At 37.8% G+C, this 13962-nt stretch overlaps 1 protein-coding gene across 1 annotated transcript in view; it reads right to left on the bottom strand.

Annotated features, from left to right (window-relative positions):
• The window catches only part of TBCD (tubulin folding cofactor D), a 128602-nt gene that overhangs the window by 14284 nt on the left and 100356 nt on the right, over positions 1–13962 (bottom strand). Inside the window, exons 31-35 of the mRNA XM_080560657.1 lie at positions 12740–12823; positions 11179–11337; positions 9914–10052; positions 2649–2770; positions 1569–1646 (exon numbers count right to left, since the gene is read on the bottom strand). Coding sequence (XP_080416783.1) covers positions 1569–1646; positions 2649–2770; positions 9914–10052; positions 11179–11337; positions 12740–12823 — 582 coding nt within the window. The remainder of the gene's footprint in view (positions 1–1568; positions 1647–2648; positions 2771–9913; positions 10053–11178; positions 11338–12739; positions 12824–13962) is intronic.

The following is a 13962-nucleotide window of genomic DNA, read 5'->3' as shown; positions in this document are numbered from 1 at the left end:
AGCTGATCTGCATGCAGGCTCTTAGAGCACAGCAAAACCCAGGCATGCTTGGCTCTCAGTGGAGTACACACAGAGCACGATTACACCCTCTCAACCACAAGGTAACCTAGATATTACCAAAAACTGCCAGATGCAAGAACCAAATTCTCTTACTGTCTTACTATCTCCAAATTTTCTACAGTCGGCCTTCCAGAGCTTTAGTATGATAATTAGTTCCTCCACTTCATACCCTCCATTACAGTATTTCATTCCCTTTCCATGAGAATGATCCACTGGGCTGTAATAATTTTTTACTTTTCTTTTTTGGTTTCATCATCAAACTGGAATCAAATTCATTTGGATCAACTTCAAAACCACCCCCTGCCCCCCATAATCCCCCTGGATTTTATTTCAGACCTTTTTAATAAAGCATTACAATGGCACCACAGGACTGAATTTGAGACTCACTTACACAGCAAATGGATATGCAGTAATGCTACCACACGCTTTCTGTTTAGTGACCCATCTGGGAGACAGACGTTACCTGCGATTTACACCCACAACCTATCATCTTCCTCAGTGGGGAAGACTGGAGCTGACGTGTTCCGGATCACTGCCATGATTACCAAACCAAAAAGAAACGCTCATTCTCTCTTTGATGAATTTTAAATTGTTATTGAAAAATGGACTGCTTTATTAAAAAGAGGATTCATTATCTAAATACACACTTGAAAACAAAAGTAGACTCAACTAAAATCTTTGGAATGATAAAATCTTTTCAAATGTATCTGCTGTGACTAATTCTCGAATCAACAGATTCCAAATCGAGTATACATGCTGGTAGGATACACATTGTACTGCAAATATCTGTAGTTGTGCCAAGATGCTGCTTATGAAAGCTTGTAGAATACATTTTAATATTACTGAAATTAAAATCATTCTCTTCTGAAACATCTGCAAAAAAAACACAGTTTCACATTGGAGTACCTTATTCATATTTATCCATTCCTAATCTAAATGATTTCCAGAAGACTTGGTGTGGAAAAGCTGGGACATGCCTTTTTTATTATTCTTATTAGAATCTTAATTAACTTCTTTGGAGATATTCACATTAACAAAAGCAGTAGGATTTTGGAAGGAATAGCTTGTAGGCATGCTATTTTGCAGCATCACAACACAATATTGCCATTGCTAAAAACTCACAGTACAATGAAGAATGTTACTCCAAAAAGCACATATTTAGGAAGCTGGTAAAGGAACGAAGCTAAATAGATCTGATACTGGCCCAAGTCTGCCAGGTGAAACAGACAAATTGAATTTGATTAATTTACTGGTCATTAAACAGTGAACCAATAACTAACTTCTACACTGATTTGAGAGTCACAGATTTTAACAAGACCCTTTCAAGGCTATCTGGTCCAAATTTTATCACAACTGTCATACTTCGGAAAAATTATTTTATCCATATACACAAACATTTAGACTTCCATGCACTCACATCTACAGCAGCATTCAGCAGCAGTCAGCATAAGATTTAAGAGGCCTGTTGCACAGTGAAAAATAAACAAAAAAGACTTTCAGCAACTTACTTCCCTTGCATGGTAAATATATCGAAACAGCCGTTTGCCAGCATTTGGTCCAGCATTGTCAGGAGTGGTACAGACACCCTGATGAAAGAAAACAATTTAACAATGTAAATAAACTTCCTGGCATACACATATACACTATTTTTAATTAGAAGCAAAGAAAGAAACTTCCTATCTACCTACATACATTTAAATTAGAACTCTAATTTACACAGAAGAGGGTTGCTCAGTAACTTCTGTACGTTGGCTAAATCATCCTCCTTGGCTGAGAAGGGGCCGTTCTGTTGCAGCCAAAAGGAAAAAAAAACACTAATTAACAACATGCTTGGTTTAAACTTGCAGGGTCCTGAAAACAAAATTAAAAGTAGTAGAACGTATGTTTTTTCTAGTATCTAAACAACATAGTCTACAACATGTAACAGAAGTTACAAGACCTTCTCAGTGCAGGTAACTACCAAGTGAACCAACACACAATGTGTCAGGTGAAAAAAAAAATCTAGTCATGTTTTCCATTCCAACATCTGAGAAAAGAAACAAAATAAAGTAAAATCTAAAGTTCTGTTAACAGCTGTGGGTTTTTCTTCTATGCAAGATTTTCTCTTATACGTGTTTGGTAGGTAAGGCTTAGAGAAATAAATTTCATTACGCAGAATAAGTCACCTTTAAGGAATAACCTTCACATGAGAATTGTACTTCAAGTATTCATGAAAAATCATTACTTAAGTAAAACACAGACAGGACTTACGCTGAAAAGTGTGTAGCAATATACCATCCCCAATACTGCATTATGTAAAAAATTGATGCTTATCATATTGTGCCCCATATTGAACTACAGTAAACACAAAATATTCTAGCATCAGTTTTTTGCTACAAACTTTACCAAAGGTATGCTGTACCAAATAACTATATTCAAACAAATTTACATGGTTCAAGCATGTTTCATTTAGGCACAGTGAAAAAGATGTTCTATGCATACAATTTTTATCAAGAAAAGAAAAAAAAAAAGATTGGTAAGACAAGTGTCAAGAATGTCTTCCTCAAAGAAAGATTAAAAATAAATCAATTAAAACAAACAAACTTTACCGGTCATTCCGCAGGTTGTCCTCAAAGACCTTGAGTAATGTTTCACAAAAACTCTCCATATCACTGGAATCATTCTGGATTTTCTTCATGTACTCGAAAAGGCTCTGGGCAGAGTACCTGAGCTACAACAGAAGAAACCTCAAAAACGAAGGCTCAGGCAATAAACCCCGCTGCAATACACAAAAACACAGACTACACAGAATTACACTTAGCCCTTACTACCTGAGGTGTACACCTGCGCTGCTGGAAGACTCTTCCAACAGCAGCTGAGTGTATAAATTCAGTATCAACATTTGACAGGAAGATGGCTATTTTTCTTTCATTAATCCTTGCTCAAGGTGGGTTTTTTAAATCCTTTTAAAATCCTTTTTAAGGTCTGCCATTGTAGCAAAAAAGACCACATTAAAGATTCATTATTTTCTGTCTTTCAAAATAAAACATCCCTAAACCACTACGATTATCCTACTTTACTTTAAATAATAATATTGTTATGGCTCTTAAAGAGCATACAAGAAGTTCAAGAGGTAATATTTATTAAACAAGCTGATGTAATGCAGCAAGCTTTTGGGCACATGGTGTTTTCCACCAGGCCACACAAACCAGCAGTAAACTCCAGTTAAAAATTAAAAACACCTCAGAAATAATGACTCTTGGTTTAACTTCACTATGCTAATCAGCTAGTTCAGAAAAACAGCAGGAGGAGGTTTCAGTGCTTATGTTTAAGGTTCAGCTGGAAGCAGTCCATTTAGGTCAGACCAGCTGTTAAATATCACAGGCTACAGCCTTCACTCAATGACTGCTCTGCTGTTATGGTCCCAGCTTTCTTTCAAGCAACCACAGTGCACGCAAGGGCCAGGCCAGCTCCTTCTCTTCCTCCTGGCCGGGGAGCAGGCCCAGCCTGTCGGCCCCACAGCTCGGCCATGTCGCCATGCTGCCGGGGAGCAGGCCCAGCCTGTCGGCCCCCCAGCTCGGCCATGTCGCCATGCTGCCGGGGAGCAGGCCCAGCCTGTAGGCCCCCCAGCTCGGCCATGTCGCCATGCTGCCGGGGAGCAGGCCCAGCCTGTAGGCCCCACAGCTCGGCCATGGCCGTGCTGCCAGGGAGCCCAGCCTGCCGGCCCAGAAGTCACTGATGAAGAGAGGTGGTACCCCCCTATCACTGGAAACCTTTTTGGGTACTTCAAATCCCCCAGCAACCAAACAGCTCAGCCATACCTGTGGTGTCAGGTAGCAGGCCCAGCCTGCTAGCCCCACAGCTCGGCCATGGCCCCAGCAGCGAGCAGGACACTTTCGAGAGCTGCCACAGGCTATACGAATGCCTCTACTAACACTGTGATTTTCCACTCCAGAGCAAGTTAGGGATTTTAGTTTTCAGGGTCATATGTTAATATACAGACCTCCCTTGAGGTTTATGGCTGAAATGAGAGGTTTCAGTTTTTTTGTTTGTTTGCTGGGGGTTTTGAGGCACCCAAAAAGGTTTCCAGTGAGGCACCCAAAAAGGTTTCCACCTCTCTTCATCAGTGACTTCTGGGCCTTCACTTTGGTATACAGCAATTGTTCTGCCTATCCTATTTATCAAACATCCTCACAGAAACTATCTCAAAGGAAACTGTATCATTGAGGATAAAGATACTCAGATTTCTAAATTTTCATGACTGTTGTGCAGGACTGTCAGTCCCCCTGGGTTGTGGTCAAATTGCTCAGGGAAGGACGGGTTCCCCCATAAGAAACTGGCTTACAGCGAAGGCAGAAGGGTAGGTGGGGCAAATCAGTTCTGAGGCATGAAATTCTTTCAGCTTTGGTTGCAAGCACTAAACAGTTTTCTGTTGCATGAGAGGGGGCTATAAGCAATAAGCAAGCCTATACTGTCAGCAAAGATATTCTGTCTGAAGTTCACATATAACCTTTTTGATGGCTCATTCAAAGGTGCAATCACTTTCCTCAGAAGATCAGCACTTTTATCAAGAAAATAAAAAAAAAATGGATTGGTAAAGACAAGTGTCACAAATGTCTTCCTCCAGATGAATAAACGGGAATCTAAGTTTTAATATTTTACCTAATTTAACCTTATATCCGTAACATTCCAGGAGTGTACCAGCACAAAAGAAAAGGGCAAGCAGATCTACACATAGGCTGTGCAAAACCAAGACATAGTAGCAGGATGATCAGAAAAACTGTAAGGAAGGTGGTGTTTCTTCATTAGCAAGAAAGTAAACGATATGAAAATATGGGTGTGGACATCACTTGGTTGCTCTGCACACTTAAAAACGGGACATTTTTCAAATAGGCAGAGCAGACCATACAAACTTCAACATAACTAGCTAACATTTTATCAGCAAGTTAAATTCGTATTTCCTCCTCAGATGAAGACTTTTTTTTTTCCCCTGATAACCCCTCAGGACAGTATCTGAGCCATAATGTTAACTGCTCACATGTACTTGCTGAGAAGAATATTTCCAAAATTTTTCCTCATCTACACGAGAACTCAGAATTCACACTATATCAGATGTGTGACATCAGCCTTACCCTGGGGTGGCCGCACGAGGACTGCGAAAGGAAATTAGGAGGTTAATGGGTTGGAACTCAGACAGCTTTGGATAAGAATTTAAGAGGAAGCCTGAGAATGACCTTGTTCTTATGAAACATAGTAAAAACGGCATTTGTCAAGGCTTGACTGCCATCATTTAAGCCAATAGTAGGTACTTCAGTAACAGGCAAATATCTGATAAGGCAAATGGTGTTCAAAGAGACCATTCATTTGACGATAAAATTGATGTCCTGTAGATTATATCTCCTTAACCAGGGGAAAAGTATGATTGAGACCCTTAAAAAGTGTAGCTGCAGCAAGGGGAGAAGGCAAATACATCTCTCGATAGGCACACTGCGTATAAATAAGGTGTCTAAACAAACTTTCATGAAATCATTTCCTGGTCAACTTGTTGCAAAATTGAAGTGCAACAGTTTTGAAAAGAGTCTTAAGGCAACAACCAGGATGGATTTGTCCAAAAGAAAATTAGTTTAGACACCTGGTATGTAACAGAGCATTTGAATCTCAGCTATCGTTCAGCTATATGCCCCATCCACACATGGGCTCTGATTCTTACGTAGCAGTCCTATCTTGGACAGAGCTGATAAAACAGCCAGCAGGACACGATGGGTAAGGAACAGACTGCACCGAAGATGTTCTGTAGACTGACATACTCTCCTAATGGTCATCAGTCTTTCTTTTAACCACAGACTTCCTAAAGGCCCTGGTATCTTGACAGGTATCTGATACCATAATAGAAATACACATCAACTCCAGAATGCAGAGAAAGAAAAAAAGCATTTCTCAAGAAGTCAAAAGCAAGAACATGAAGAGGAGGAACAGAAGCCCTGCTAGTGGCGGAATAGCTGTCTGCTGCTGACCTGGGAACTATCACTACCCCTCTGGGGTCTATGCTCTGCACAGGAGAAAGTGGACAGTTTTTTCCCGTTATAAGGCCTACATCAGGAACGAGATTTTAACATTACATCGATCACTTTCTGAAGTGATCTCACTGAAATCAAAGAATTTTTCAGAAAAGACTGCAGATGCTCAGGGTTCCCTCTCGCTGCCATGGAAAGCTCAGAGGAATTGATCTACTCCCCCCTTCATGCCTGGAGCTGGGGGCTGACAGAAACACTGCAGGTCAAAAAGAATTTAGTGCTCTGCACCTAACTCATCACAGATGGAAGTCAAGTGAATAACTACTGGAAGAGCTTGAACAAAATCAGCATTTTTATGTACAGATAACTACTAAATGTTCCAGTTTTCACTGAAGTATTGAAACAGAGGAAGACCTACTCAGGGTCAGAACATTCCTGTAACACGTGTGGAAGAAACTAAGTTACACTCAATAAATTACACTGGTTTTGGATCATTTCTAGTCTTGACAAATTTACAGCACTGAAGTGGCAGTAGCCTATTTTCTCAGTAACTCGAAAAAAAACAAACCCTGCATATCATTCAAATTTTAGCACAAGTGAAACCATGTCTCCCTCATTCTACTTGCAGCATTCCTTTTAATTCATCAACTCTTTGGAGAGCAGTAACTCTAAAGCTCAAGTCAGTGATATTTTAAGAAAAGCAGCAATATAATAATTCACACTTTTTGTTTTCCCACTTGATAAAAGAACGCCAGAAATAATTCTCAAATGTATTTTGCTGGAGAACTGTCATTCAAGAAAACTGTATTTGGAGCCTGTTCCTTCAAACCAAATATGCACTGATTTGCATATAATTAGTAACAGTAACCGGACATTTCAGGACTGTTTGTTCTGATTTTTCACATCATCTACAAATGTCCCAACATTTTCCTTTGTAATAACTCACTCATCTGTTCAAAGCCCAATATTTTCTCCAAGCCATACAAAAAATCATAAATATAACAAGCAAACAAGTCAGTTTTAAGGAAAAACAAACAAACAAAAAAATAAACATAAAATGTATAATCTATTTGGCACATAGAATATATTAACAACAGTATGAGACAGATGGGCTTTAATTTTTGTCAGGTGATTTAACACACACATTAATTCATTGGATACTTTTGGAACTGGCTACTATAGTTGTTACAGATTTTTGGTGTCTCCTGGTGGAATCCTTGTACTGGATTCCAGTACAAGGACAAAATGTGTAAAATTCAAAATAGATTTTTTTAAGGGTTTTAGGATTTTAAAAAATGTTATATAATTTTTCCGTAATTTTCACTCCTTGGTGGGTGGGGGGGGGGGGGAATCACAGTACATTCTGTGCTTTAGCAAGATTTTATACGTAATGTAGTTAACAGTCATGAAATTATATCCCGACCCCTGAAACTATAGGGTTTGTGAGGCACAGAAAGAACAGCATTGTTCAGTTCTGATCTTTGTATACTGGGAGGACTTTTTACGCAGCCATAAGAAATATGCACCATTGCAGGCCAGATATATAATTAGAAGATTCTTTTACACAGAGAAAGTGCCCTTTGAACCAAGGCAATGCTGCTGAATGCCAAATCCCAAAGGGAATGACATCTTCCCTTTTTTCAGATTACTTTGAATGCTCAAACTAGAATTCTTTCAGCAACCACTCTGCCACCACAATGTTTTTGAGATACTCCATTATAGCCCTTTTCAGCAAATCTCTCTAAAAAGCAAAATAAAGAACTGTACTTGCTAAATATGCTGCTGAGCGATTTTAACTATGGAAGAAAAGCCACTGACCACTGAATTACAATATAGCCTTTCTCCTACTAAGACCCTGAGAAGATTTAAAAATAAACCAACATTTGAACTCACATTGTCTTGCAGTATACAAGAAAGCCTAAACTTCTACGTCCGTGTGTATATTTGTGTACATATTTTTTCAGTGAGAAAAGGAAGAAAAGTTATCATAAAACACGCACGTTACTGCAAAACACATACTTGAATAACCCTTCTCCTTTACTCAACATTTTAAAAGTTTGCTTCTTTCATATGGATTTAATAGGGCCAACTCTTAAAACTGTTCAATTTACGTTTTAAATGAGTCCCTGGATATTCAGCAAAGATCACTACAGGCTTTGATGGAATAGTTTCAAACGTAAGTCATTACAAAAGACATCAATTCTAAATTATATAACACATTTTAAATACTAAATGTAATTCACCACATACTGTTTAACCCCAAGTGTAAATACTATACAGTTCGAGCCTCTCTTGCACTTCTATCTGGCTTGAAGGAGACTTAGGTCACTTTCTTTCCAAAGTCAAACCCCTTGAGAATATTTTAGCCGGAACAAGCCTTTAGTGTTAAAGAAAAATGTGGGGTCACAGAAAGTTAACATTTCAAAATCATATTTTGAAAACGCTACAGAAGGCTTTCCTTAAATATACTGGCAGATGGTAAGAGGCGAGGCAGCTACAAGTAACTGAACTGTTTACACTTTGCAAAACCAAGCACAACCAGAACTAGAAAGAAAGGAAAAGAAAGGGAGAGAGGGAGAGAAAAAGAGAAAGGAAGAAAGAAAGAAAGAAATTAAAATGTTGAATAAGAATTTTCATTTGACCTTGTTTAGTAGTCAGAATGTCTGTCTGTTCCTCCACAACTTTCCTCCCCTTTTATGCTTATAAGAATAACTTCGGTTTTGGTGGAGCCTCCTATAATTAACTGTTTGACTAAAAGCCGAATTTCATGTGCACATGTGCTATTAAAAAATCTGTTAAGAGTTACATTGTCTATCCACTAATTACTGTCACAAACCAATAAACACATGTTTTCAAACTTTTAAAATAGCCGTTGCTATGTAATTAGTTGCCAGTTTAGAAACATTAAATTTTTCAAAATTGGTTTAAATACATGAGACTTGCAGACACCAAATCCTCAGATACATGAAACCCAAAGGGATATGGAAATCTTTGGATTACAAGTGCAAAACCTATGGCATCAGGCAAAACCTATCATTTGGATGTATTCTTAAATATCATGTGGTAAGACTGAAAAGTGCAAGCCATGGGAGACAAACTGAATAATTACCTCCTTCCTTTTTTGAACAGCAGGAGCTGTTTTGTTCCCTCTCAACAAAAACTTTACTGACACCTACCACTCTTCTTCCAGCATTCTTAATTACAGACAGCAATGTTATTTAGAAATACTCTTAAACGCTGTTGGGGTGCTGCCTCATGTTTTAGACCACTATCTTCTCTTACGGAGCCACTGCAATTTAAAGATTTTACTGACAGTCCAAAGTGTTCTGTTGCTGTTTGGTATTTCTCTGCAGTGTCCTGCTGAACTGTGTCCTTACACGAATATATTGCTTTTGTGTGTGTTACACCTTTGGCTGCACCAAGTAGCAAAAATGTTTGAAGTCAAATATCTTGAAACCAAGAATACAGAAACTACCACAAGCTGTAATAGAAGGACAGACAGATACATTAAATATTGAAGTCCTGAAGATTTTGGCAGCTTAACAGACTATCAGAAACAGTGATAAGGTGCTGTCCATGGGCAGAAGAATGAAATAGAGATTGTAAAGAGCAGAGGGTTCAGACAGACATTTGAATGATAGTTTTTTGTAATGTAACTTTCAGTATCTCTGGCACTTTTAAAGAAAACGTATCAACACAAAAATCAAGAAATTTCTAACCATACTGTAAACACATACTGACAACTAATAATTAACATCAAGTATCCTTTGAAAGAAAAAAGAAGAATAAGATTTTTAACACAGGGATTTTAATAGTAATGCATTCTCCAACCAGACAGAAAAGTCACCCTACTTTCTTACCGTTGTCTCCGTTAATCCACCAACAGACACTGAAAGACCCAAAAGCACATAGTATTGATATGTTGGCAAACCCAAAAGCTGGGTGATTCGAGGGAAAGCTTCTGATGAGGCATTCCAGTTTAGAGTTTCTGTCTCTGACCTGGGGAAAGAAAAAAAAAAACAAAACAACAAAAATGTGTGTGCATTGTCTTTCATCTCCATACAGTCCTAAGATACCTCTCTCATCCTCAAGCAGCACCAGTGAAGAAAGGCTCTGAATTACCTAAAAAACAAATTAATCGTTACTCTAATTATATGAGGAACATACAAAACAATGCTTCACTTTGCTGGCTGTGACTGAAGTATGTTCAACTTCTTGTCCTGATTCAGATAAGGGATTTGAACTACAATTTCCTTTTCAAAAGCACTTTTCTCTACACTAAGAAAACAACTACTCTTTCTTGCATTCCATTCCCTGTTCTCTCCCACCAACAGTTAGTTGACAACTGATACAAAGAAAGACTTAGCCCAGGAAAGGCTGACACAAACCCACTACAGATCAATCAGTAGCCTACAGACAGACCACTTTTTGAATTACAGGAGGTTAAGACTGCTGAAACAAACAGAATGAGGACACAGAGATGGATATTGCTTATATCTCAATCAAGTGTGATAATCACCATTCACAAACAAGTTGCTCTCACTGTTTCTCTCTTGCTTTAACTAGAAGTTCCATCTTGGAAAACTACTGCGACTAGAGCTTGGTTAGAATAATAGAATTCACTAAAAATTATCATTCTGATCAAATCAGTGTTTTCTAGTAGGGGGAAAAAATTTAGGAAGGGGGACTCCCAATAAATTCAAGCTTTCACATTATGAAAAGAAAATGAGATTATGAATCAGACATTTCATAAACAGCAGGCTTATCAAAGCCCAGCTAACAGCGTATCTGTTTTACCAATGGTCTCTCAACTATTTCCTATCAATTAGGAGGAAATTCTTCACTGTGAGGGTGGTCGAACACTGGAACAGGCTTCCTAGAGAAATGGTTGATGCCCCATGCCCAGGCACTCATACTGTAAATTCTTTTGACTGTTTTATACGTTTATGCATATTCATTGAACACTTCAGCAAAACTCTAACAAACAGCACCAAATGTTCCTCAATAAAATATATAACCATATTATGCATTTGGCACAGAATTTACATCAGATTGCCTGTGTTAGGTTAAAGTTGTGCATGCATCTTATTTTCACTGTCTTAGAAAACCTTTTTCAATGTATTACCTTGGAAATATCCTCTCTAGCTCTTCTCGATGAGGTATGTGTGGAACTGGAGGACGGTCAAAATGTAGAAGAGTAAGGAACACAGATCCTGCATGAGCTCGAAATTTATCAATTTTCTCAGCTGCTTGTTGGGCCAGCCAGCACATAATCTGTTTGCAACTACAAGAAAGAGAACAATTCATCACGTAATATAATGAGTGGAATATGTATTCAAATTTTAAATTGTTGCAATTATATCAAAAACACTCTGATATGAAACTAGTCTGGTTTAACATTTTGTAACAAATGTGCAAATTATTTCAGATTATCAACATGGTGACAATGTTTAGAGCTTTGTCTTCCATATATCAATCAAAAAATGCCATGACTCTAGTATTACAGTGTTTGATACCACATACCACATTTAATCTGAAAAGATACAGTAGTGCTTTATGGGTTGGATGAACTACTACATTTCAAACAGAAATAGAACAGGAATCTTGAGAAAAACACATTTTCAGTTATAAAACTGCAGATATACCAGTGCATAAGGTCTATCCCAAAATCACATATATCCCAAATGAGGATTCAACTCTGCCTAGTTATTACCTATACCCAATTTTGCTCACATTCATAATTAAACTCTCAGCAACTATGTTCTTCAGGCCCTTTACAACTTCAGAAAGGACAACTAAGATAGTAAAAACAGCTAGAATCCTTCAGTTACAGCAAAACCCAGAACACACAGAATATGTGATCCTTTCTCTTTTGATTCAGCTGGCAGCAATACTCTTCTACGTTGTACATGAATAATCTCTCTCTGCAACAGAAGGAAGCCCCTCGACAATGGGCACTGGCTGAGTACCATATATCCACAGAATCCCGTATTTTCCTTCAGAGTGTCTCAACTCAAGAACTAGCAGTCAGTCACTTGTTTTTAGTGGTGAAGTTTGTTCTTATTTTTAAATTAGAAATTGAGCTAATTGAGCTATATTCAGCTAACCACTGGATATGCTCTATCCACAAACCAATGCCTATCGAGAATTATTAAGAAAGTTTTGCTGCAACTCAAGCTAAACTTAAAAATCGGTAAGTGTTCTTTCATTTACTGTTAGAAACACTAAGGAATACTCATAAAATTCAGAATCTGAAGCTCAGCGTAAATTTTGTTTTTCTGTGTTTTCTTATTAATAGTTCTATAAAGATTACATTAATGAAAACAAGCTTATCTCCACATTTTATCACATTCCAAATTAATGGTGCAATCCTCCGGGTAAGCAGGTGAATTTGCTTTTTATTTAAGTGAACAATACTGGCAAGCTCCGCAAAGGTTGCAAGTATATCCCAAATCTCACAGATGTACTGTATTTGAAAGGTGAGACTGCCACCCAGTTTCTCTCATTCAGGTTAGCCTCTCTGAAAAGCAAACACAGTATTCTCAGCACCTGTATGGGTGTAAACTTGATGCTCTTCTGTCACACTCAATAAAGGAGTAAGTATACAATACATAAGCAATGCTTTCTTGTATGGACTGGAATGTACTTGTACAAGATAAGACACAAAAACAGAACAGGTAGCATACATGTTGGCATTAATTAACTCTGCTTCATTCTGAACCAGCAAAAGCGTCACTTCCATTAAACTTGTCATAGCAGCTTTACGTACCCTGTTGAAACAGAAATACATTCGAGCAGTTACATCAGAACTTATTTAAGTAAACACAGCAGCAGTTAAGTTAAGCAGACACTGGCAAAAATTTAAACAGGTAGAAAACATTGAAAGTATTGACCAATGAGAGCAGCAATCATATTTATGGGAGGAAGAGGAGTGCGTACAACTGCATGCACACAACCAATCCCCGTTCCATAAAGCGAGGCCCTCGTTTGCACTGACAGTACAACAGCCATCCTAGTTTCCAGGCAAATCCCCCTGCCTGTTTTTCATTCCAGCCAGATACATCAGGTTTATTCTTTATTTTAAGAAGGATAAAATTGATAACAATTAGTAATATTTAGTATGCAATCAGATGTTTTTAAAACAAAGTGCTTTGTCTGCTCCAAATAATCTTCTAAAAATGCTAATCCCCCCATTTTCACACTGAGATGTTTGAGCGCTATTAAAGTGTCATATTCTTCTGAATTTTTAAGCTTAATACTTCCAACGATAAGAAAAATAGTCATTCTGAATAGTTTGAATACATATGCTAAATAATAATTAGTTCTGTGAAAATGATCATCTGAAGTAACATTAAGATGTGCTTGAATTGCATCTTCAAGACCAGGACCAACATGTTCATCCTTTCTCAGTAATAATTAAAATATAAATATATTGAAGTTTATGAAAAGGTACACCTGTCTACTGTGAAATTACATACTCCTGTTTCAAATTTCCAAAGTAAACTGAAAAGAGTTGCCGATGTAATCTAAAACTGGGTGGGACATTTGTCATGACAACAAAAAAGGTAAATTACATCATTTTTTCCTAGGTAGCTTAATACAAGTTTGGCAATCTTTCATCAAAGGATGTTTTTCTACCTTTTTCATATAATATCTGACTTTTAGATAGTCTTGTCTAACACCTGTAGACAGATTGGACAAGTCCCAGCAAACAATCTGTCAAAAGAAATGTAAAGTTTGCATATGGAAAGTAAAGTTGGTTAAACTTTCCCACGATTCCCTTAAAGAAAGATAAAAATTACACACCAAAGAAAAGGCCTCTCCAGAGAAATGGCAATTCTCCCCCTATCTTTCCATCTTAGTCAATGGTTTAAAAGAAACAGAATGAGAAAACATTCATATCTGAGAG

Source organism: Anser brachyrhynchus (assembly GCF_964034855.1).
Source record: "Anser brachyrhynchus genome assembly, chromosome: 18".
Classification (NCBI taxonomy): domain Eukaryota; kingdom Metazoa; phylum Chordata; class Aves; order Anseriformes; family Anatidae; genus Anser; species Anser brachyrhynchus.
The sequence above is the reverse complement of the archived record's forward strand: the minus strand, read 5'-3'. Positions and strand labels throughout refer to the sequence as shown.